The sequence below is a fragment of the Caloenas nicobarica genome, chromosome 17, assembly GCF_036013445.1.
Source record: "Caloenas nicobarica isolate bCalNic1 chromosome 17, bCalNic1.hap1, whole genome shotgun sequence".
NCBI lineage: Eukaryota > Metazoa > Chordata > Aves > Columbiformes > Columbidae > Caloenas > Caloenas nicobarica.
This window is the reverse complement of record NC_088261.1, coordinates 1,120,839-1,146,906: the sequence shown is the minus strand read 5'-3', so window position 1 is coordinate 1,146,906 and position 26,068 is coordinate 1,120,839. Positions and strand designations below refer to the sequence as shown.

Sequence of the window (26,068 nt, the reverse complement as noted above, 5' to 3'; positions counted from 1 at the left end):
GTTCTCCTTTGTAGCTTTGTTTTTTTTAAGCTATGCATTAGCAGATGTTCTGTTCTCTTTTTTTTTTTGGGGGGTGGGTAATAAAGCAGAACTAAGTGCTTGCAGCATGCGCGGCGGCAGCAGCTCGGCTCATGGCGCTGCCCTCGCTGCACACGTGCGCGTTGCTGCAGCTCCACAGCCTCCACATCTGCCGCTCATCAGCATGTGTGTTTATACTGGAACAAATATAGGCAAATTTTATTGTACTTTTTCAAATGTGCCTTGTTTAAAAGATTATATCCTTCCAGGAGGGTGGATTCTTCTACTCATCACTGTCCTGCATACAAATACACAAGATGGAAGAAGAAAGCCTGCGTTCCTCTGTTTTGCCTGGGTTTCTCCCAACAGCCGTGGGGAGGGTACACGTGTCTTCAAGGTGCCCCCAGCTCCCGGGCTGGGGGTTCGGATCCTCCTGCAAGCCCGTCAGGTCCGCACCACATCCTCAGCACAGCTGTTTGAACCCCAGCTCACACCTGAGCACACACACCAGCGCTGCTCGCGGCCCTGGGGTCCTTCCAGAACTCACAGATCTGACGTGCACTTAAATGTTCGGGTGCTGAACAGACGAGCAAGGTTGGGTGGGGGGCAGAGGGGAGCTAAGGTGAAGCAGAATTGGTCAGTTATTTTCAAGCACTTCTAAAAAAAAATGTTGGCTACTTTTCTTTATCTCCCACAGTTATGAGAAATTGCAGATGTCCTGCAGAAACCCTTCTGATCACTCTTGGCCACTTTCTCCTCCGTTATAATCCCTTTTTTCTAAGCAGGTGCAGCAAAAAGGCCTCAGTTACTCCCTGTCTGCTCAGCCCATGGCTCCTTTGGGTGCAACTCTGCATCTGCTGAAATCTCCATCTCCTGCCATTCCCCTAAAACAAAACACAAGCTGTCACCTGGATCAACGACCCGTTCGTTGACTTCTTACAGAGATTCCTCTCCTTCCCTGGCCACTGAGCTGCTGCTGGGAACACTCCTCCTCTTCCGCAGCCTTCATCACCACCGGATGGTCACCGGTCTGGAAACATCAACCATTTTCCAGGAACCAACCGAGTGGATCGATGTTGCTGCTTCTGCACAGGTTGAGCCGATGGATTGCAGTTGCAGGAGGGAGGAATTTCTCTCAGAGACACTGAGACCACACACGCAAAGCAGCGCGGGTGAGGAGTGGAGCCGGCAGCACACGGCAAAGCTGCCCCCAGGGTGTGCTGTGGGCAAACTGCGAACTCAGATCTCCAGCCACCCCTCGGCGCAACCCCAGGGGCTGGAGAAAAGCCTTGGACAGACACCAAACTACCTGTGTGCAGCTTCTCATCCCAGCTCGGGTGCCCCGACACAGGAACTCTTGTGCAGAGGGACACAGGGACACACGTTCAGGGGTGCACTTTGCAGAGGGACAGAGGGACACACGTTCAGCAGTGCTGCCCGAGAGGCCAGAAACCGCTGCAGCCTCCAGTTACCCATAAACACGTACTCAGTGTCACCCGCAGCTCAACGGGCTGCTAAAGAGGAGATGAGAGAGAAAATAAAAAAACCACAAAGTCTCTTTCTGAAAATGAAGCTGTAAAACGCAAAGCAGGCAGGCTGAGGTTTAAACCCCAAGTGAAGGGAGGCTGGTCCCAGAGCAGCGAGGGGAGCACGGAGCAGGCCCTCCCCGTCCCACGGGCCAGAGCTCCTCTCCAGCCCTGCGTGCGTTCCCGCAGCGGCACCCGAGGGACTGTGCTGGCCTGGTCACCTCTGCTGCCCCTCGGTCACGTAGCGCTGTCAGGGAAAGGGCTCAGGCTGCTGCGAAGCTCTGACTGCTGACGAATGAGGCAAAATGCAAGCCACAAGATAAGCAAAAAGCACCTAAAGGCACTTAAATCCCGTCTGCAGCAAGCGGCTGAGTGACAGGAGCACAGGGCGGAGATTGAGCCGCAATCAGGCTGCTAGATGCAAGGACAGAATCAGGAATTAATTTACGTACGCTAAATAGACAATTATAATTTAAAATACAGCTATAATGAGGAGGAAAGTTCACATTTAAGAGATCGTTCTGTGTCCCACCCTGCATCATGGTTTCCCTACATAAAAATTGATTGAAGGCAGGATACCACTCAAAACATTTATTCTTTTTTCTCCCGAGCACCCGGCCCTTACCTGGCACGCAGAACTGAGGCTGCTGGCTGGCGCTGCCGCCAGGCGCGGTCTGACCCAGCAGCCAGCGCCAGGAGCGGGGCCAAACGCAGCCCCCGGCTCTGCGGCACCAAAACCAGGGCAGCCTTGCTGTTGGCTTTGGGAAGACCAGACAGATGTGACTCAGAGCAAACAGGAGCCGAATTTTGGCTGGTGGCTCCCCCCGCGCACGCCAGCAAACCTGCAGGCAGCGCAGCCCGTCCAGCCGCTGGCTGCCCTCCCGTGAAACGCAGGGACACAGCGCTGCAGAGCACGCGGGACACCGGGACACGCCAGCACCGCTCCCTCAACGGGGAAAAAGGTCCTTGCCCTTCACGCACCTGCTTTTGCCAGATCATTTAGGCTACTGTAAGGGATAATTTGCTGGTCTGCTCCAAGCTGGACCAAAGCGCTCAGGTGCTGTAACGGGATCCGCTGTGCACGGGCGTCCAGCTCACCCGGCCCCGCGCAGCAGAGTCACTGCTGAAGGTACCGCGCGTGTCAGAAAAGAGGAGAGCAAAGAACAGCCGGAAAGCATCGCTCAACCCTTTACCCACTCACGGCAGTTCAGCACGAGGTGAAAAACCCCTCCTCAGCAGTCAAATATGCAAATAACAAAGAATGCTCAGGTGGCACAAAGAAAAGCTCTCTTCAGAAAGAGGCCTAGGACGCCGTTTCCTGGGACTCTGAGTGCCCGCTCCGGGCCTGCAAGCCCCAAACAATATTTTACAAGAAAGCAGTGACGTTTTTAACAAAAGCAATTTATTTGGGGAGCTTTTCAGACACCTCTAGGCTGAAATCTGTTTGTACATTCAAGACACTGCTCAGTACCCTCTGTACCGGGGCCCGGAAGAGGAGACGTCACTACTCGCCTCTGGGAACCGGGGCTTCACCACTTACACTCGCTGCCTCAGTCTCAAAATACATCGCAAGGCTCTGTCTACCCATAGTTAATATTCAGTCCCACTCGTACCTAAATACTTCATAATCTCTAATGCATGCACCTCCAGTACTTTGCTGGAACAAAGGCAGTGGCACTTCAACCAGATTTTACAGATGGGAAACAGAGGTAGAGAAGAATTAAGTGATTTGCTCAAAGTCCCAAAGAAAATCTGTAAGTACCGAGACTTGAATCCAAATACCTTTTGTACCTCCCAGGCAGTGCCAAGCTCTCCGCCAGCCCTTGGGACCATCCTCCGGCCATCTGCACAAGTGAGGACAAACAAGCAAGTACCTTTTCTGCTTTGAGGCCATCAACCAGTGATGCATTACTCCCCAAAGAACGCTTCCCAACCTTGAAATGACCAAAAAGCTCCTTACCAGCTGCCTCACACACTTGTTCTTGCCTCCATTTATTCTGCAAAAAAAAGTGCTGTATTTAAAAGACTTTTTTTTAAATGCACTTGAAGACGACAGCTTAACTGTCAAAGGGATCAAAAGCAAAAGCTCCTGCACCTCCATTAAACTCTAACTGCTCAACAATTCTGGCAATCTGCTCTGAGGACTCCTGACAAGGGGCGCACATAAACCACTCAATCCCATGTGCTTTTAAATCACCCAGAAGCAGCGTGTTTCTGTGACACGGCTCCGCCTCCTCTACTAACCAGATTTAAGTGGTAATTCCATAGGAAGGGTGATTATCACTAAAGTTTTAATGAGTTGCCATCTGTACACTGCACTGCATAAATGGAGAGGGTGCCACCACCATGCTGTCCAGGAACATATAATGTGCCAACAGAGCACTACAAGGTGATCTAAAATAATATATCCCTCCTCTCAAAACTGATGCCTTTAACTTGGCAAAGAGATACACAGCAGAGAAGAAAACGAGAACTGCATTTGAGTCCTAGGAAACATATGAGAAGGCTTTATTTAGCATCATCAAGACTCACGGCTCTTATTTGGCTGGATCTAAACTTAAAATTATTAAGCATTAAGACACATGATAAAACTCATATGCTGAGATGGAAACCGTGTACTGAGTTACCAAAGTTCAGCAAACTGGCTACAGAAAATGCAATGATTACATGGATAAGAGCCTCTCTCGGTTTTACGGCCAACACACGCTTACCCCTTTGTCCCCAGAAAGTTCACAAAGTCGTACATCACCCAGGCTGGCATGTTTGCTCCTCAAGTATCTGAACCGCTGCAGCTGCCTCAAAGGATTTAGAGAACTAGGAGCCAACAAGGAATTTTTCATTAACATCATGGAGAGCAGAAATCAATGGTCCCCCGGTGTCACGTCATTTCAATGGGGACGGGGAGGAGATGGAGGGAGGAGAAATTCTAATAACACCCGGAGTGCCGGCGAGCTGCCAAGCCACAGCGCACACCATCATCTGCTCGCTCCAGCTCACAAATGGTCTGCAGAGTCATTGTTCCCGATAAATTACCTACCTGCATACGGAATATCACAATAACTTTGTGCGTCCATGTGTACTTTCGCACATGCTCACTGTTAACAGGAGGACACTCGTCACAAAAGACCAGCGGTGACATTTTCTGTTTGGGAGAGCTGCCCCGGCACCCAGCCTGGAACAAGCCCGGGAGGCTTTAAACCACTTTGTGTTCATCCAACACCGAATCCTTCGAGCTGGAAGTCAGCCGGCCTGTCCCGAGGGCACGGCCACCCTCCTGGGGACAAGTCCCCTCCAGCCACCCGCACAGCAGAGCATGAGGCAGCGGAGCAGCCAACGCCACATCTCTGCACAGGCTTCTAAAGTACAAAGTGATTTTGTCTGCTGTAACCGTTCAGGAGAACCCCAAACCAGAGCGTGCATCTTTTAGCCCATGTCAAAAATGGAGCAAGAGCAGGAGCGCTGGAAGCTTTGTGCTGATGAGCAGAGCTCGGAGCATTCGGCATCATGTCGCACCTGCCGTTAATACCTCATTCAATGGCCTCAACCTAGTGTGACACTGAGGGCTCCCCGGCAATAAACGAGCCGGGACTGTCCCCGCGGCGCCGGGAGCAGAGGCTGAGCAGGAGTCAGTCCCGTGCACGATCACACGCCACTTGTTGAACATTAATATATGCTGCCTCCATTCTCCAAACAGTTTATGAACACTATAATTTTCTTCACTAAAACACTGTCTAATAGCACCAATCCCCCCTTCTAATTATAGACGTCTCTTATGCATGATAATCTTTATACAATTAAGCCCACTTAAAAGAATAACTGATTAAATAAAAAAGTGCTTAAATAACACATAAGGTTGTAATAAAAAAATGACAAAAGCTCAAGAGATTGAAAACTAAAGCAGAAATTCTACCCTTAAGTTTATACTAGCGAGCGAAACAGCAGCTCCGACTTTCAAACCTGAATTGGCAGTCTGAAGTTGAAACATTAATATAAAATCACTCTTCCATTAAACAAAAATAAAACACAACCAAAAGAACCCACAATTGCCCTTATATGAATTGTGTATGGAAAGACATTAATCTCCCCTCAATATGCTCTTTGGAAGACAACCAGTTGGTTTCATTTCAAGTGCAAAAAGCTCCCACACAAAATGATCCTAAAACTTCATGTCTAATTTAGGTAAAAGGTCCTCTAGGTAAAAATATGTTTAGGCAGAGAGTCAACATTTGCTGGAAAGCTACTGCTTTGCAAACAGTTCTGTATTCTGTGACTGCACCAGTCCCACAAAAGCAACAGGATACAGGAGATTTTCCTTTTGCCCTCTCTGTTCACCATCTCCTGTCCTGTCTGCTTTGCAACAGCAAATCATCCTCTCTATTTCAGTCCCTCCTAAAAACACCTTTATTCTCATGGGTGCTGGCTTTTCTTGATAAATTGCCCTTCTCCCCTTCCTCCCCGAGGCCATTGGACGGAGACAGAACCAACGCTGGCCTCTGGTGTTGCCTCCGTCTATAAGCTGGAAGACTCGCCTGCGACCGACGTGTGGCAATTAAAGGGGTGTTTACACGACACCTCCTTCCGAGCCGGCAGCAACGGAGCACGAGGCCACCCACGCACGAGCTGGGCCTTTCACAACACGGCATAAAGGAAAAAGCCGCCCAAACTGCTGGCACTAGAGGTAGCGCTGGCCCTGCAGCACCCGCACGCCCCAACGCTGCCCGCAGCTCGGGGAACAGCAGCGATGGGGAAACGCCCCAGCGCCCGCCGCTCCGGCACCCGTCCCGCCAGACTGCTGACCCCCTGCAGCACCCGAGGGTGTTGAAGCACACGCATCGTCCCCCAGGCCCAGCCTTTGCCCACAAATGTGTGTGTATATATATATATCTACACATAAGGTGCAATTACAGATAGGCCATACGGCTCGCCGGGGTGGCAGCAGCGTGCTGCCAATGCTATAAATAGACTGGTCTATTTTTAAGTTGACCATCACTTAGCACAGTCAAACTTCCCCCTCCTGCTCCCGCTGTCATTGCTGCAGGTCACGTCCTTGCTCAGCCGCGCACGTGGTTCCAGGACCAGCGCAGACCCGGCCAGCAAACGCCTCTGCGTTCACTGCCTGGACATCGAGTTGCTTTGCCTTCGGTAACCGTGTCCTTGCGCAGCTCCACTCAGCCGCGGGCTTTCCACCCAGTGCCACCCTGGCAAAGCCCGGCCCAGGGCAGCGCCGGGCCCGTTCCTGCAGGTTCGGCAGGGCCGCTGCAGCCAGCACGGGCTCCCTCCTCCGCAACAGCGTCCCTGCCCTGCTGCACACCCACTTCACAAAAGAGAGCTTCAGATTTATTTTTTAGCAGAACTACTCATAAGAGGGATTCCCCCCTCCATTCCATATTGTAACGGAAAATATGTAAAACTTGAAAGAAATTCAACTACAGCTTTTATTTACCACGGTGCATATGGGCCGATGGCTGTGGCAGGCTACCAAGTTTGCTGTCAAGCTGGCCAAGTTTGCTCTCACCACGTCACCACTGCTGTGTGTCTTGCCGAAGAACCAGGGCTGTGTCTGCCGCCAGCCCCGCGATGGCAGCGAGCGATGGAGCGCTGTGCCGCTGGGCCCGCTCCGGCTGGACGGCACCTCGGGAGGCCCTGGCTGCTTGGAAAAGACAAATGCAACATCACCAGCTTACCCGGGTGAGCCCCAGGGACCTCTGCTTCACAGGAGTGTCATCTCCTGGGATCACTGAAATTGCAATCGTGTCCAAAAGCACCAGGCACAGAAAAGGCTGCACCCCAGGGGCTGGACGGGCACCCGCGCGACCCGTGATCCACAGAGACACCCCCCTGGAAAAGGCACCACAAGAGTGTGGCCAACAAACTCTCCACTTTAGGCTCTGTAAGGAACAGGTATGCTATAATTCCAACAGACGCTAGGAAAAGCAGGGCCTTATTTTGAAAGAAAACTCACAGACTGCTCCATTTCCAATTAAATCCTTCTATTCTTTGAGCGGGGCTGTGCCGCAGCAGGTAACTGAAGTCTCCCGAGGAGATCTGGCACTAAGCGAGAGCCCGGCAGCTCGGCAGAGAGATGCTCCAAGGCAAACACACGCAACATCGAGATGCTCACGTCCTACACGCCATTTCAGACATTTACAGCCCAACGATGACGTCTTTTCCGCAGCTCCCTCAAAAAGAAAAACGGGGCAGCATCAACTTAATGACGTGACGGGAGCTGATCCTGCAGCTCTGCACAAGCCCAGCGTTTCAGACCTCGCACACCGTCAGTGACCTCTCCCCACCCTGCACAGCGCGCTGTTTCCCACTTCCTAAGGTTGCCGTATTTCTCGGTCTGGGCAGGTTGAGGGGAAAAAAAAAAAACCCCAAAGACTGACCTACTGGTTACATTTTTAAGCCAAGTTGTTGTTTGCTAAATTGTTATGACCTTCCTCCTTCCCTCTCTCCCCTCCCAGTCATGAGCAATAGGAATTAAATTGATTCAGTCTATCAGTGTTCTGCATCTAAGTGATTAAATTCAGCCACTAGAAAAATCTGTTTTGTGCTGCATCTGAGGAGAAGCAGCGCGGCCATTGGACCCAGCGCGGCCTCCGAGGGGGGCGGCGCGGGGAGGAAAGCTACAGGAGGTAAAATACACACTTGGTCATTGCGCTGGTATCTTAGAAATCATCTTTTTTTTTTTTTTCTCTTCTTCCCCCTTTTTAAGCTGGATCAGGTATCAGATGTACCATTAAAAGTAGCTTCACAGCCAGAGATGCCTGCGGCAGACCAAAGAAGAGGCAGAGCGGCTGGGGCAGCGGCACCTCCACAGCGTCGGCACGTCCACGTCCTAGACCCGCCATGTCCACAATCAGTGAATTATGGATTCCCAGCACAAGCGAGAGCACTGGAGCAATCCAGCCGCACCGGCACTCGGGCAGCCCCCAGCCCCGCTGCAGCCTGTGCCCCCACCAGCGCTGGTCCTCACCTCTGGGCAGTGCTCGGGGGACAGACGCCATCCTCTCCGGGCTGGTTCCAGCCTCACCACCAGCTGACCAGCTATTTTAAGCTGCTCAGCTGGGATTTTACTTCAGGACATCCAAGCTGAGAGAAACATTCTTCCTCCTTCCCTTTCTTTCACACGGCAATCGGAGAAATTAAAGAGGCCGGAGGATTTAACGCGCCTGCGCAGCCCCTTCTTCAGAGAACAAGCTGCAGGGAAGGAGACGGACCCGGAGGAGCTGGGGTCACGATTTGTGTGAATCTGCATAAATGGGGATCTGCGGAGGATCCGACCCTCCCTGTGTCAGGAATTTAGGAAGAGAACAAATGCACAGAGAAGGAACATACTGAAATAACTGCCTGTTCAAGCCGCATCCTCCAGCAGTTCCTCGTTTCCTGCATCTGTGGGATTCCTGGCACGGCCGGAGCTCTGACCTCGCCCGACCTCCCCAACTGCATCAAAGGGCCGCAGCGAAATAGGTCGCTCCTCGCAGGGGGAGTAAAGTTCAGAGGAAGCTCAGAGACCCACCGGCGGCCGTAATCACCACTCCCCCTCCACCACCTCTGCTGCGAGGAAAAAAGAAAGCGAAAAAAAAAAGATATCCACAGTGGCAGAGACAAAATGCTACAGAAAGGAAAATTCGGATCTACATATTGTGGGAGCTGAATTTTAAGCAGTACAAAGTCTAAGAATACATCTGGAAACACACATGCAAATTCTGCACAGCTAAAAATAAATGTATATTACTCTCCAGAGTAAGAGAGAAGTGCTAATATTAATTGTAGGGTTTTGTCTCATTTGTTTTATTTTATTTTTATTCAAGATCAGAGCTGATAAATTGTTTCTTTAAAATCACACAGATTAAATTATCCAGATAATTTAAAGCATTATACACTTAAATTAATATTACTTATAGCAAACTACCAATTTGCCCCAGGCAAACTACATCACCAGCAGTTTTCGCCTCATTTTTGAAGCCAAGATCCTTTGCTTCGGAATCAAGTGTCCTTCACGTCACCTCTGCAAACACCACATCCTCCTTCCCTGCGTGTTTCCAAAGTTCAGGACTAGCAAACGTAAACCGAACCAGCCTCGCGATCTGGAGCTCTTCAGCAACGGACTCCATGCTGATTTACATCAACAGAAGCCGTTTCCTTAGAGGAAAGCTTACAAACTTAATTCCCTCTTTACATCTGCTTATTCAAGTTCCAGCTGCATCTCCCCCTAACGTCCCATTAGGGCTTTCCTTTTAATTACTTTTTCATGTCATCTGCGCATTCCTTGCAAGGTCTCTTTCTAGGAACTCTGTTCTCTCTGCCCGGCCCCTCTCATCCTCCTCCTCCCGCCCCAACCCCGTCGCCCAGCCCGTGTCCCCAGCTCCATCTCCTGCCCACGGGCTGGGACCCCCGGGGCTGGGACCCCCGGGGCTGGGACCCGTGCGAGGGGCAGGACGGGACACAGCGAGCACGGGGAGCAGGGCTGGGCGTGCAGAGATTCGCTCCCGAGCACGCCGCTCTTGGCTCAACGACAATTCTGCATTACACACTGTCCTTGCGACTGTCATAGGAGATTAAGGAGCACAAAAACAAACTACTTAATTGCAGGCAGGTGTGCAAACCTCTTCCCTCTGCCTGCAACTCACGCGCTTCAGAAATAACCTTCAAAGAAAAGCAAACCCTTGGTGAGAGAACGTAAGGGATGCACGGCAGAGTCGCAGCGGCTGGGACAGACAACCAGGGCACAGCGCGAAGGTCCAGGCTCCTCGGGGCCGAGGGAACCTCCTCCTGGTCCAGCCCGTCCCCCCACCGACGGCCCCCCACCACCGCCAGGCCGTCAGCCACAGCAAGCGCCTCTGCCCTGCGGCCTCCAGAAACCACCGAGGGCTGCCCAGCCCTGGCCCAAACCGCGGAAACGCAGAAAACGGTTTGGCCAACAGCGCCCAGGTTTAATGCAATGAAGTGTCCCACGGCTCCAGAAATGCGACGGGCAGAACAAGGGGAGTTTCACCCCAACGAGAAGGAAACACCAAACACTGCAACGTGCTGCTGGCTGCACCCGAGCACGCGAGGCACAGCCCGAGATGGCGTGTGGCTAAAAGCCAGCCAGGTCGTTCCACAGGAAAAAAGCACGCTCCTTTTACCGAGGTCTAAGTTGATTTAATATACTACATAGGCTGAAAAAGAACATCCTTTTTCTGTAAAGCTGTGCTCATCTTTTTGAAGTGTAATAGGCAGAAAGACATCTCTCTTCTCCATTCTGCTTAAAAATCATCTTCTTCACTACCAAGATGAAAGACTGGATTCAATGTCAAGACACACAGGAGAAATCAGTTTACTCTCCATAGTACGAAACAGCAGAAAAGTAAATTCACTCTCAGACGTGGCTGATAAACTGCTATAAATTCAGGCCAATATCCTTCAAGTTTAACTACACCTTGCTGCAAAAGACAAGACACATCAGCTACTTGAACAGCACTTTGAAAACATAAAGTGCCATGTAAGTATTATTATTACTAGCAGGCTGCTGAGGATGTCTTCTATATTTACCATCTGGGAAAAGTAACTACTTTAAACAGTCTGTTTGAGAAAGTCCCAAGAGCAGTTAACATTTTCCAAATACCCTCCCAATCAGCCACAGATGATGCAGAACAGCGAAGCTCCTTTCCCCGTTTCACCTGAGCTCCCCAGAGCGCAGGGAAGGGTTCAAGACCCAAACTTTCCCCACTTGCACACCCCAGTTACTACAGACGCTTCTGCCCAGAGGATTTGGCTGCAGCGGAGCCACGTTTCCCTTACAAACCACCGAGAGCATCACACACTATCGCTCTCTCCGCAAGCTGATGTTCCTTTTAAACCGGATGATTTGTTCTGCATTTAATATTTCAGCAGCACCGTAAGCAAAGGAAGGGATTTCTTCCCGGGCTGTGACAAACGTAGATGTTACTTCTAGAATTTTACCGCAGTTCTCTTTTTTGACTGTTTTTCTGAAGTGCAGGAGGGAGAGGAGGAGTGTTTCACAGTGTCCAAAAATGGTAGAATTTGTGTTACACTTAAACAAACCTCTGGCTCAAGTTGCCTTGCACTCAAGATCAGTATCTGCTCTGTATTATCAGACAACATCTGATTTTTGTTCCTTCTCTTTTGTTTTTCTTTTTAGACGTTTATTTTTAAAAGAAGACTATGTAACAGGGCCCCTTCCACTGCAGGAAAAGCAAACAAAATCCTTCACAGGGAGGATGAGGACGAAGGAACAAAGCCAGCTAGACTGAGCTGCGCGAAGGTGAACGTATTAGTCCCGGTTTGGTAGGGAAGCGGCGCTGTGGCTGCGCCGAAGGTCACGGCAAGGTGCTGCACGCGCCCGCGGCTCCGGCGGCGGCAGCAGAGCCACGCCGGCAGCCCCGGGGTTCAGACGGGGACCCGAATGAGACCCGAATAATGCGGCAAATCAGTGCCGCGTCCGCAGAGCCGAGTTCTTAAAGCGAGGTTGTAGCACAGCCATAGCTCCGTCCTTCTCCTCGCTCCTCCTGGACTCATCTGGCAGATCAGACCAGCTCAAAACATCATCTTTCCTCAGTACTAACCTGTCTAAACTCAGCTAACGCTCTCACCGTCAGCAGTGCAAAGCCCTGAAAGACGTTTTTCCACAGGAAAAAGTGACCAAGTCACCACGGAGGATCCACCAAGTCCTGAGCAGCTGCAGCAGTAACACCCAAGTGCAAAGAAACCATCGGTACAAAGGAGCTGGTGGGATCTCCAGGACTTCTTGGAGCAGCTGTCCCAAACAAGGAGGCCAAGCTGAGGGCTACGTGCCACTGCTAAGACCGAGGTCTGCAAGAGTTTGTGTGCTACCCCAGGGCCAATGCTCTGGGTGCAGACGTGCTCTTAAACACAAGAACTATTGGGGTGAACTCGAAGCAGGAGAGCTCTAGGAACGTCCTCTCAGCAGGAGGAGAGCTGGGCTGTGGCCAGAGCATTCAGGAATAGGAAATTAGGCAGGAGAGAGACCAACAGCTTCTTCAACCCAGTGGGGACAGGACGCAAGTGTGATAAATATTTAAGTTCCTGCTTATTAGGAAACGCTCGGTATAGAACGTGAAGCCTGAAGGGGGTGTTAAAGAGAAGTATATTCAGTGTCACGGGAAAGTTAATGAGAAGCTGTAACCATTATGTATGTATCATATATGGAAAACTAGGTGAGGCCCCTATGGACCATAATATACTGCATAAAACTGTAATGGACACTGTAATGCATTATTTTTAATGATTCCCTCGCCTACTTCAGGCCCTGGAAACCACGAAGAGCTTGCCTGGCTTCCTGGTGCTGTTTTAGCAATGACACCCTGCTTGTTGCTGGATTTCTGGGTTACTTTAATGAGAAATAATTGGGTTACTTTCCAAGATTCCACAAAGCACATAGACAGTGAACAAAAACTCGGAGAAAGTTGCTGCTGTGTTGCCGGGCTCTTCACATCCTCTGCCTTCCAGAGGGTTATCTCCCCTGGTAAACCCTTTATCTACAAATGTGCCCACTAAAACATTGACACTTCTGCTAGTTCAAGTTTGCATTGTCATCATCCATCTCTGGGGAGCCAGGCCACAGCAATAAGCGGCTGCAACATCACAACGATTGGCCCTGCAGGAGATGTATATAATGAAAATTGAAAGCTGCAGGATGAACTTCTTACATACTTGTCCTTTTGGTTTATTCATCAGAAATAATTATCTGTGCTAACATTCACAGGAGCACATACTTTATGATGTACATTAAAATTTAATGGATTTTTAATAATACTGTAACTACAGCAGCAGTAGCAGAAAAAAAGACAGACATTAAACCATATGTGCTGTGTTGGTGGGTAAGTGGTGTCGAGCAAACGTCAACAACATGTAACCAGTTTAGCATCAGCGACGGCAAGAGGGAACTGTCACTGCCAGTATTTGGGAACCAAAGTGATCCCTAATCCTGAACATTTAGCTTAAAACCTCCCTGAGAAGCAAAAATTAGTGCGTGCACTAAATGCGCGAAGGCGAGTTTCTGAATTCGGGGCTGCTGCAGGTGACACCCTTGGCCTTCAGCAAGAGCCTGAACTCCCCAGCTCAGTTTCTCCACCTCTTCAGTGGAGAGAAACAAAACGAACATACCCCACGACAGCGGAACAGGAACGTCTCTGAATTCCCATCTCCATTGTGCCAATTAAAGCACTCGCGGTATTTTACAAAGCTATTGATGTCTATTCCTTCAGCATCAGCAGAAATTATTGCTCCAGCAGGAGCGACTGGTGCTCTAACCGCTCTCCTCAGAAGCCACTCTGCAGCAAAGCATCCCCGTGTCGCCAAGACTTGGACTGACATCTATTTATAGATGAAGAAATTATATACATGGTGTCCCCACCAACAGTGACACATCTTCATTCAGGCATGAGTCACCTATTCACAAGCATGTTTCCAAAAATAAGTGCTATTTACCAGAATTAAATTCCACATGCTCGGGAGAAAATGTGTCCTTAAAAACAAAACAACGGGAAAAAAGGCATGTTAGAAAACCAAACAAGAGCAAACAAGCACTGAAGTCTCCAGCCTGCAGGTCTCCATGTCTCATACGATCACGCTGAGGCTGGAAGCGTTTAAGATGTACCAATGAAGATGGTCGTACGCTGTCACACCAACCCCTGCCAAGGTCACCAGAGTGCTACTGCCCAACAGGAGGGATCCGGAATATTCTTGGCAACGCACGCTTTGCAGAAATAATCAGTATATTGCAGTTGTTAGAGAGAACGGAGCGAGCGCCAAGTAATCCCAGAAAATGTAGTGTTAACTAGAGGGTTCAAACCACAAAGCTGTTGATGGGGAATGTTAAAAATGTCAGCGTGGCTGAAAAACACTCGCCAGTGGTGAATGTCAAGTAGCGAGCTACTGTTCAGCAGATGCAATAAAAACCCGTAAGGGTACTTGGGTAATGGGACCAACAGTACAGTTGTTGATACAAATTATATCCAGAAAGCAAAGAAATAAATGGATAAATAAATAAATAATGCGAAAATGGAACCAGTTCAAACTTCTTTTATAGTAATAGTCTCCAGTTGAGCATAATCACCAAAGCTATAGTGATAAGATTGCCAAAACTAGACAAACATCTGTGAGATGAATTCATCTCGGAGGGGAAGCCAACAGCTTGTTATCATTAAAGAGGCAATGCTCTCTCTGCGTTTGAACTGCAGGCGCCTTGTTACTGCGTGTGCTGCGGCAATTGCACCAGATGTTGGCAGCTATCTTCAGATGGATGACAAGCACCTGCTGTTGGGGAAATTAAATGCTCGTCGCCCTCCTATCCTTCAGGGGAGGGTGGGAGTGGTGACGGCTGACCCTCCGAAATAAACCTATTTATGCAAAGTGACAGTAAGTGCTGGTTTGCCAAGCAGGGAAGCAGAGTGGAAATGCATTGGATCTCTTCCATCGCCCCCGGTGAAATCTGCTCCCACCCTCCCAGTCCTGACAATTAACACGGCACCAGTCTGAACTCGCTAAACTGCTCATCAGAGTAATAGAGTGAACAGAGGGACCTTCTCCCGAAAAGCCACCGCTCGCTCAGCGACGTCCCCCGAAACGCGGCATGGCTGCAGTGGGGTCCCGCTGCACCCCCTTCTGCAACACAGCCCAGGACCCGCCGACAGCCCCGCACCTTCGGGCTGCACCCGCAACACCGTGTAACGCCAGCACAACCCTGCACACGCTCGTGTCTGCTCAGATTTCCCAGCCTGTCGGGAACAGGGCTGCGAGTGTCACCTCACTTCCACCACCGGCCGGTGGCACCCGAGCGTCCCTTGGCGGTTCCTTTCAGACCAGCCTCTCTCAGGATCAGGAGCAGCAGAAAAGGGCACGATGGGCCCTGCAACTCATTTTAAAAAAAGAAAACACATAGCAGCTGCTTCTCTGACAGACTTGCTAGTGTTTTCAACTTGCTGTGAAAAGAAAAACTGAAAAATGGGAACTCCTTTTATATCAGCAATCATTTCTTTACGATATGTCCAATACTCTTCCTTTTTCAAACTTCCACAGTGATGACACGATAGCACAGAGGTACGTGCTGGGATGTGTTCTGCCAGCAGGACCCGTCAGAGCTCAGATCACTACTCAACCACATTTTGCCCTGGACAGTAAGTTGAAAACACTGTTAACCCCTGTTCACCCCAAACCCCTCACAAATGAGCCAACGTTTGTTTGATCTAAACTGGCCACATGAATTTTAGGTGTCCTTCAGATTAAGCAGCAGTTAATCCTCAGTTCTTCTTAGATTATCTTAATTGGCTCTTCATTTGAGCTACTTTGCCCTTGTCCCCATTTCTGAAGCTGTATTTATAAATACAAGTACACACCTCTGCCCCCGGTACCGGGTACCAGACGGTCATCGATGGCACCGACGTTCACCAACCCGCCCTGCTCGGCTGCCACTCGCCTTCTAACAATGGATGCACAGCTTTGTTTTTCCCCAGAAATTAAAATACTAAGTTCCCCTAACAGAGATATACACGTGTGAGATGGATGTCAAATCAACTTCACATTCTAGCTCTGCAGAATCAGCATGTTTAATTAAACTGGTTGTACCTCAATACTGTGCATGTGAACAAAGCTCCATCATTCCACCTCGAGAACTGACTGAAAATCACCTTGTTGATTTTTGGCACCCTAACGGAAAATCACAGAAATAAATAGAAAAGAACAAGCACACAAACAAAATCGCTCGCCAGCACCAAGCCCTCTGCTCCGCCAGCTGAACGGGTACGAGGGACCCACTACGGCCACTCATTCCCACGTGAACAGGCGTTACCACACCTCCTTCCTCTCATGTGTGCTTTTTTCCCACATTTGGAACGATTTCTACGAAGTTCCTCAGGGATACTTTTCCTCCAACTGTTTTGTCCCCAGACACAGCCCTGACTAATGACCGATTTCATTTGGGCTCTTGATACGCTGCTGGGTCGCCCATGGTTGTCAAGCTCAGGATCAACACTGCTCCGCTGCTCTCACTAAGGTGTATGAGAGAGAACACAGGGCACCAGCCAAAAGAGAAAGATATAGCAGAGTCGTGTTAAATACATTTCAAACAAGGGATGCTCGAGCTGTGGCTGGGGACACCTGGACCAGCTCCGGTGCTGCCGGCACCACTGGTGCTGCCGCGGGTGGTTTCTCCAGCACTGGAGGCTGCGACGTGAGCGTTGGCGTTTTTACGTCTCCCATGCCCTTCAGAGCCCCCTCAGTAAGAAAGGCAGGGAAATGCGAGGCGAGATAAAGCGGCCTGCCCAGAGTCGGCAGCAAGTGGGTGGCACGGGGGGAAACAGGAGACAGATGCTCGGGGCCCCGGCTCCCACCACAAGTACCTGATCTCACCGGGGTTACGGCGCCAAAGCTTCCTTGCCATTTCATCAACCGGAGTAGAAAAGGGAATAAAACTGTACTTCAAACTTCTGCCGAGTCCTGATAGAGCCTTCTTGCCCACAAATCCTGCCTTAACATTTCCCCTTTTCATAAAATCTAGGTAGAAACCACCATCTAATTTATAACAAAACCACTTCCACAAAGCGTGTGTCTATTACAGACCACCTAAAAACGGACTTCCTGTGTACAGCTTTTCACTGACAGAATGAAAACACTGACTTCTTTTTAAGCAATGATCGGGTTTCTCAGTTTGTTTAAAAAAAAAAAAAAAAAGAGCGTGTGTGGGAGGGAGAAGAAATAGTAAAAAGTGCTTTAGGCCATGAGAGACCACTATATCCCAGATCCCTCTGTCACATGCCACAGCGAAAATTTAAAGGAATACTCATTATCCTTTGGAGTATCACAGACATAACGTTCAAATAAGGAAATCCAGAAATACTGGCGGTTGAAAGCAGCAGCAAGGGCAGCGGCGGCACCAGGCCGAACGGTGTTGGGTGCTGCCGTCGCGGAGCAGCGCCCACAGCCCGGGGTCTGCATTGTCCCAAACTCACCACGATCTGCAAATAATGACATATTTGCCTATTGCTCATTCTGTTTTGAGGAGGTGCAATGATTCAAATCGAGTAACTTCTCCCAAGATACATGCAGGTAACTCAGACAGAAGAAAGAACATAATGAGCTAAAAGCTATTTAACGCCAAGTTGAGAGCTCAGAATCGCCTTGGACGGGAACAGTGAGGTTGGCAGCAGTTATAATACCAAAAATGCCAACGCATTCCCTATTTTACTGCACGTTACACATGTTCAGGAACCCCAGCTAGTACAGACTAGAATGTAAATAAGAGTCTAAATCTGTCCCTTCATTTCATCAAATTTAACCAATTCACAAATATTGAATCTGGAAATACACTGCTGAAAAATGTGAAAGGCTAACAACTCGTAAAATCAAAAAATGACTTTTCTGCAGAGCAAATACTTTAAGAATAGACCATCCATGTATCCTATTGACTGTTAAATCTACGTATCAATGTCCCACAGATGCAACAATACCATTCAAACTGTATGCCAAGTCTAAATTAACTAAGCTTTCACTTTCATACAAGCACAATTCCTTGTACCTCCTGGCTCTGGCCTTAGCACCAGCTCTGCGCAGACTTCCAAATCCCCCGCAAATGAACCCATGGCAAGAAAACCACCTTTTCTCATGCTAACATCGCTATTGTAATAACCTCTTCAGAGGCCACACTCAGGTCTCAGGGAAAAGTAAACCACTGGAGTGCTTAATTCTGCAAGGGCAGTTAACTCGTCCTCACCCAGCCAGCCCTGCCAAACAAGGAGGAGTTTTCTCTCGTCTTTTCTTGATTTATGTTTTCAGAGCTGTCAGAAAGCGTGTAGGAAGCAAGTTACGTAAAGCACCCGACGAGGCTGAAATCCTCGGCCTGGATCACACCTCCTCCCCCTGCCCGGCACAGCTGCGCACACAACGCCGACGGACTTTTTGTCTATTGCTCACAAAAGAGGATTTTTTTCAAAGGTTAAACTGGTCATGATTTGCACGGCTGCCTGCGTTGCAATGTATGACACTGTGCAACCAAAGAAGGAAATTCTCTTTCTGAGGTTTTGCTGCTTTCAGCTCTACTTGCCCGGCGAGCCAGCCCCACGGCCCGGCGGCGCTGCCCAGACGGGCTCTGAGGAGCTGCTCTCCTCTCACTGAACTGCCACTAGAAAATGCACCACAGCTACACAAGGAGAGGAGAAAATTACAATCTTTCAAAAGCTCAGCTGTTGCACAGAAAAAAAAACCCCAAACCATCATCAGAAACTGGATATTACTCTTCCACTGGTCTGTTTTGCATCTCACAGGAAATAACAAGTGACTGTACAAAACGTTTTGGATCCAGAGAGGTAATTCAGAAATCCTGTCTTGTTTCAAAATTTCCAGATCTTGAAAGCCATTCTTGAGGAAACAACGTATTCCAAGCAGAGCTGAAACATGCCTGCGATTTGTCTGAGGGACCGCGTGGCAAGCCAGAACAGAAAGCAAAATTAATGCGCGCCGGTCTGTTCCAATTTCATCTGAAAATTTGAAATAAAAAGCAAATGCCACAGCCCCTTCCCTAAAAAAGCCATTTTAGATTGCTGTGAAAGAAACAAAACACCAAACCAAACCCAAATGCAGAACCAACACTCCCGCTTCAAAACTTTAAAAGAAGTAAAACAACTGGGGCCACCAACACTGGCACTGCTGTTCTAGCAGTTTGGAATAACAATATATGAAAATATTGTTTGTCCACTAAACTATTTCACAAATCTCCTCTAAAAATCACCATTCTTTTTCAAAAAAGTATACATTTAAATGTATTCTCTCCCACGCAAGAAAACATGTATTTTTCTACAAGAACAGTTATAAATGAGCTGATCTGATAGCTCACGACAGCTGAGATGTGCCTTTAACAGGACCTGCTCCCTTGTGCTGGAAACGGGGCAGGAAGGACACAGGAGCCTTTTCATTCAGAGGACTGTTCCCAACAAGACTAATTATGGTATTTTCAGTAAGAAGATTTTTACTCAGAATTCTGTTTTGATAATCGGGTCAGAAGGCATACCTGGAGCCCAACCACATTAATGTACCGATTAACGACCGCACGCAACCGTTTGGCGCTCGTCAGCTCATCTCCCTGCACCCACAGCACCAAAGCAGCCCCGAGGCAAAGTGGGAAGGGTTAAAATCGCACAGAAAGGGTTAAAATCGCACGTCAAACAGCCAGGCCTGGCTCCAGCCCAGGAGGGACATGGGAACCAGGGCAGCTGAGTTATAAAGGCCTCATTGTAGCAGCCCACTGGATTGGAAATGACTTGTAGGCCTAATGAAACAAAACTTTGGCAGTAAAACAGAATGAAAGGAATGAGACAATAAAAGAGAGGAACAAAGGGAGCAGAGTTGTTTCAGCTTAGGAAAATAAGCTCACTTTGTTGTTGGGAAAAGCCAAAGCCGATTAGGATAAACCAATGACTAGGCATAAGTCTTCCAAACTAATTACACAGTTCACCATGTGAAGTATAATTGCAAGTTACAAAATAAGGACTACACTACTTTCGCAGGAGCTCCATAAAGGGAGCATTACCTAGTAAAAAACGAACCCTAAGAAGTCCTTATCATCAGCTGCTTGCAGCTTAAAAGCTGCAGAACATGCATGTCCCGAGAGAACTGCAATTCGTCAGCGCTTGGGGCTTTCTGCTGCTGGTCACGGTCCTCCAGGTCGGGCTTTAAGACACTGTCGCTTTTTTTTTTTCCTTTTTAAAATGATACCTGAAGCCTTAAATGCTCCAGCATGTCCTCATCTGGGACATGACACACCTCTCTGGGAGCCCCACGATAACCACAGGGGTGCGGGTTGAGCATCGCCAGCTCTGCGCACTCAGCAATCAGCAGATGCTCGTTACACCCCTCGTGCTCCTTCTGTCAAGCCTCTTGGTTTTACTCAGGTGATTTTTCCCCATCTTCCTGGCACCTTACAGCAACAAGAGGTGCCCGTCTTTGCAAAATGAAAGCTGGGACTCTTACAGATCCCGTCTTTACAGAAAGAAAAAATCACCGCTATCAGAAATTTCACAATCAAAGTCTCAGGAGTTATCATTACCACGTATTTTGGTGCTCTAACAGGCAGGCATTTTCACTGGTGAAGTCAGGGAAGACGGTTTATTAAAGCAATTTTCTTTTTATTGGAGTAAAAGGTTCCGGCATTTACTTTTCCAAAAGCTGCAGTTTCAAATTCAACACTTTAGGCCCTTTCCTGCCAACTCCCGTTAAACGAGCGAGTCAGCTTGGCCCCAGAGCCGGTAGCTGTTCCAGCCACGTCGTGTATTTTGAGAGCTACTTCCAGTTACCAAAACAACCCTCCCCGGTTGCAAAGCTCTTCTCTGCAGCAAGTACAAACAGGATTTCAAGAATCGCAGCAGTAGGTAAGCAATTCTTTCCACACCAATAAATAAGCTCAGCATTTCAAAGAGCAAGTCACCTGAGATGCTCTTATCAAATACGGGCGGCTCCTCTACACGTTCATTATGTAATGCAATTTTCTTTATTTCAAGAAAACACTAAGCAAATGCAAACCTTGCGAATGGATCATGATGCGTTGTTCGCATGGCAGCGGTTTGAGTGGAGAGCGGGGCCGGTGTGCCAAGCAGTGCACAGAGGTGCCACCAGTCACGCTGAACTTGCAATCGGAGCGAGTCAAGGGCAGGTGGGGAAGCGGAATGGAGGAGGAGAAGGTCCCACAGAGCCGAATCCGAATGCAGCATCCCACCCGCTGTGGTGTGTTAACGAGTCTTGTAATTTAGCTGCACCACAAGTCCCCATTTCCTAGGGTCATTAAGGAGCTCTGCATCTTCTTACAACCAGAGCCCTGGGGAGAACCGCCTCAAAACACCCCACAAACCAAAGCGTGTCAGCTGACAGACAGCGAAGTGCAGCAGAGAGAAGCGGGATGCCTGCGTGCAAGGCCGAGGCGTGGTGCCACAGCCGGGAAGCCTCTCCTCCAGAACACCACCGGCTCCAAACTCACCTCCTTCTCACGGGCTAGAACAGGGAAGCGTCAAACAGGGATGCGAGCGAGTCCTGCAGGAGCCGAGCTGCAAGGGCAGGACATCCCAGCTCCGCCGCAGGGAACGCCTCCCAGCTTCCAGCCCCACTCCTGCCATTATTCCCAGTGCCTTCATCTTTCAGCCTTCAAATTAAGACACTTGAAAAAAATATGTGATTTTCCAAAACTAAGGCCTTTGGGAAGCCAGACCTCTTTTAAGCCGTCTCAAGAAAGGCAGAGCGCAGAAGCAGAACCGAATCGTCCCGAATCGCCAGTCACTACTGAAAAACGCAGCCTGGTCATCTGCATTCTCGGGGACTGTAAAATTACAAGCATGAAACTACCAGATGGTGAAATTAAAAAGACTATATTAAGACAGCATCCAGACAATATGCAAAATACTTATATTGAAACTATTATTAACTTCAAAAATACAGGTTAGAGGAGTTCTGCAATTAGAAGTAACTACAGAAGAAACATCCAAAAGCTCATGTAATCCTTTAATAAAAGGCTCAGCAGGCTGTAAACATCCTGCCGGAATCAAAGATTATTATTGAAAATAAAATGAACAGTTTGCAAAACAACCTATCAATCCAGCACAGGAACCATTTATAAACTCCCCTCCTCGGCCCTCAACAAAATATTGCCTGGCCAAGGCTTTTCAAGGCAGATAAAAGAAACAAGCTAACTACAAGGAACAGGAGCTGCTTTCCTTTGGGACAGCCTGCTGCGTCCCCAATGCAATCCTGCATTTAAACCGTGAGCAGATGCATTCCAGAAGAGAGGCTGGGGCTGCGCGGAGCCCGCGGGGCGGAGGGAAGGCGGCACCAGCGGCTGCTCTCGGAGCAGACCCTGCCATCCTGGCACCTCGCGGGGCTCCTGGCCAAGCACCACGGACCTCGGGGATTTCTGAAGCTCCACGGACGTTGGTGGCATCAAGCTCCAGCTCCACAGAGCCTGGACTGGGGGGTCTGAGCTGTTCCCTCACTGGAAAGACTGTTCTGGCAAGGTTCGGGTTTCCTTCCTTGCATAAACTTTTTTAAAAAAACGGCAGGATTCTACATATGTTTCCACAGGATCTTGCATAAAGATTTTTTAACAAGAAATTAAATGGATATCCTAGTGACTTCCGTATTATTCTTGCTATTCATGTGGTTCCTTCAGGCATTTTCACAACTTAATGAGCTCTCTGAAATACATCTCTCTGCTCCTTTGGCCACCGGTAAACAGAAGGCTGATATTACGGAGCAGACAACTGTGTAATCATTCAGCTAAGGGTCAAATTCTTCCTGAACATACACGAATTCACCTCCCGATGGTTATTTTTTCTTTAATGAAGGTAAACAGTGTTGGCAATAGCGTACACATATACATGCAACAAGCAAAAGGAATTCCAGAAGCTTTGAGAAATTACACTGAAAGGCAAACAATGTGGTGCTCCTCTGAGCATGGGCCTCATTGCACTTTTGTTTTTCAAAACACACTTTAAAAATAAAGGGAGAAAAAAAAAAAGAATTCAAAATATGTACTGCTCACTTGGGCAGGAACTTACCTTGCCAAACTGTTCAAAGTATTGCTTTACGTCTTCCACTACTGTATTAGCCGATAATCCACCTACAAATATTTTCTTTGTTCTCGTGACCATCTGTAAGAAATTACAAGACAAGCATACGGTTTAACCAGATTACTTCAAACAATATGTGGAAAAAAGAAATATTCTTCAGATGCCATCCCTAACCCAGTTAATGAGAATATTTCTTTACAAAAGCAATTCAGATTCTATTTGATTAGATACTTCTTTTTTTCCTTTGTCTTGTTTTGGTTTTATTTGAGAAACGGCTGAGTAAAGGCAGTCAATAACAACTCTAGCCCCTGGATATTTTTTTTTAATAAATGATTTTTATTGTGTTTCTCAATGCAAATATAAGTGAAAATGGAGTCCGGGTGTCATATCCTCACAGCTACTGCCTCAAAAAGAAGTGCCACCTTCCCCTCTTTTCTCCCCAAAGACGGAGTGCATGCTCTTTGCCAGACAAAAGGTAATTACATCTAATTGGAGCGACGTATTACGAAGTTTCCATGGGTCCGTTTAAAAGGCACTTGCAGAGTCACTTTAAAAACAATCAAATGACGAGAGACAGCGAGAGGTCCCGATGCCAGACTCCAGCTGCTCACGGTGTCACCGGCCCCGGGGTGGATCGGGCCCCCCAGCAGCCCCCCCCGGTGACACGGGCCTCCCCACAGAGACAGCCCGTCCGCAGAGCCCGCAGCCCGCCGGGGTGCCCGGGGAGCCGCCGGCCGTGGCGGGCGGAGCGAACACAACGCTCCGAGTAGCCCCGCGTGCCCCCAGCACAGAACAAACCAAACTCCACTCGCATCTCCACTGCCATTCGAATCAACCAGGGTAGATATGTCCCTCAATCAGCCGCTAACCATGCTTCACAGAGCCTCACTTTATTTATTTTTTTTTAAGTTAGGAAGGAAAGAGAGAGGAAAAAAAAAAAAAATCACAGTGTAAAAATTCAATTATTTTTTCCTGGCTGCAATCTAGGACTCCAAAATTGAAGCCCAAGCATATATTTTTCTGTAGAAAATTGTCATTTACAAATAAAGAATTGGCTAAAGCCGACTTGTAACTAAAGGATTTTGCAGGGCTGTCAAGAGCCCTCCGCCTGCCAGGATCTGATTTAAGATGAGGCCAAGCTTCTGTTGTCATACAAAAGAGGGAGGAAAGCAATTATTCTAAAGCAGTATTTGAAATTATCATCATTTTTATATTTGACCAAGAAAGAAATAAAAAGAGAGCTACTTCTTTCAGAAGCGAGATTGAATGTTAAGCGGGGGGGGAAAAAGGAGACTACTTTGTTTCAATAGCTTCAGTCAAGGCAAATATTGGTAATGACAAGCAAATTCACAACATTTTAATGCCTAGAGATGTGTTGCGAGCTGGGAAACGGCTTCAGAAATCAGCTCTTCGGTACAAAAGCAAAGCACAAAATTAAGTCTGCTCTCACAATCCACGTGTTCCTGAGGAGACGGTTCCAACCCGGTTCTCCCCTCAGCCCCGCACGGGCCCAGCGGCTCCTCCGGCGCGGCCGACGCGGATCCTCCCAGCCCCGCGGCACCGGCGTGGCCGCAGCCCCCTGGCCCCGTGGTCCCAGCCCCCTGGCCCCCGTGGCCGCAGCCCCCTGGCCCCCTGGCCCCCTGGCCCCAGCCCCCTGGCCCCGTGGCCGCAGCCCCCTGGCCCCCTGGCCCCAGCCCAAAGGCCACCGGCAGCCCAGGAGCCACGGTGCAGGTTTGACACGGGCCTGTCCCCGCGCGGGGATGAGGCCGCCGCTCACCACGGGGCATCACCGGCTGCCGCAGCTGCCCCAGGAGAGCCCCAGCCGACGAGAAATGTGCTGTTTGTGCTGGGAACAGCCATGTCTTTCTCAAACACAAACACCAGGCAAGGTGCTGTACCGGCTGACTTGTCTGTGCTGGTACGGCCTCGCCGATTTTCAGTTATTAGATAACTGCGGTGGGACACGGACCAGCTGGAAACAAACCCTCCAGCTCCTGCTCTAACCTGCAAATCCTCTTGTGAGCCAAGCAGACGAGTTACCAGGCAAGACCCGAGCAGGGTGAAAACCACGTAACGCTGCGGCCCCGCTCGGCACAGTCTGCCAGCCGAGAGCGGACAGTCAAAGGTCTGCAAACGCGTCAGCCAAACGGGATGGAACGTTCACAAGACATTAAAAAAAAAAAGTACTCACTAACTCAGGGGTTCTACTATACCAGGGTAACCCTCTGTGTGTATCAGCCATTGAACCACAAGTGAAAAAGATCTTAAAGCACATCAAATTGCCAGGACCAGGCACATTCACACACGAGTTCTGAGAAAACTGATGTGAACTAGCAAGCCCCCAAACCTCTGATTGCTCGGGGAGCGATGGCGCGGGAGGAGACCGCCCTGCGGGGCAGCGGAACAGCCTGCCCGGGGCGCCGCTCTCCAGAGCTGACAAAAACACCCACCATAATTTTTTTTTTTTATTATAACAAAAAGCCCAATATGAAGTGATTTGTGTGAATCAATCACAACTCCATGTTTTATGAATGACTCCAAGAGGTCAAGGTCACTCAGAAACCACAATACCTCCAGCTTCATGGCTTTGGTTTAAATTTGCAGTATAATACATCTATCCTTCGCTACTGCAGGGCTCTGCAAAATTCAGATATTAAATGCTTTTGGAGCTTTTGTATACTGAAGGTGTCTGTCTCGCTGCAGAAGGAATTGATGGGACGGTTAGATCTAAGGCTGGTCATAAAGTCCGTTAATTGTAAGTACCTGCAGAATTGCTTTGTTTGTATATCGTGCCAGTGTTGCAGTTAATCAAAACACATGTGACTACTACTGCAAAGAGTCATTCAAGGTTACGGTCTCTTTATTGGCTTGGCTTTTGACAAATACATTCGCCTTTGTGTTCTGGAACCGAGCAAACACTTCAGGTGGTGCAGAAGCAGGAAAAAACCACCCTGC

General features: G+C 48.9%; 1 protein-coding gene across 16 annotated transcripts in view; it reads right to left on the bottom strand.

Annotated features, from left to right (window-relative positions):
- The window catches only part of MSI2 (musashi RNA binding protein 2), a 202,057-nt gene that overhangs the window by 105,259 nt on the left and 70,730 nt on the right, over nt 1–26,068 (bottom strand). For all 16 annotated transcript variants that reach the window (XM_065647368.1, XM_065647363.1, XM_065647362.1 and 13 more), the window contains exon 6: nt 23,102–23,194. In XM_065647368.1, coding sequence (XP_065503440.1) covers nt 23,102–23,194 — 93 coding nt within the window. The remainder of the gene's footprint in view (nt 1–23,101; nt 23,195–26,068) is intronic.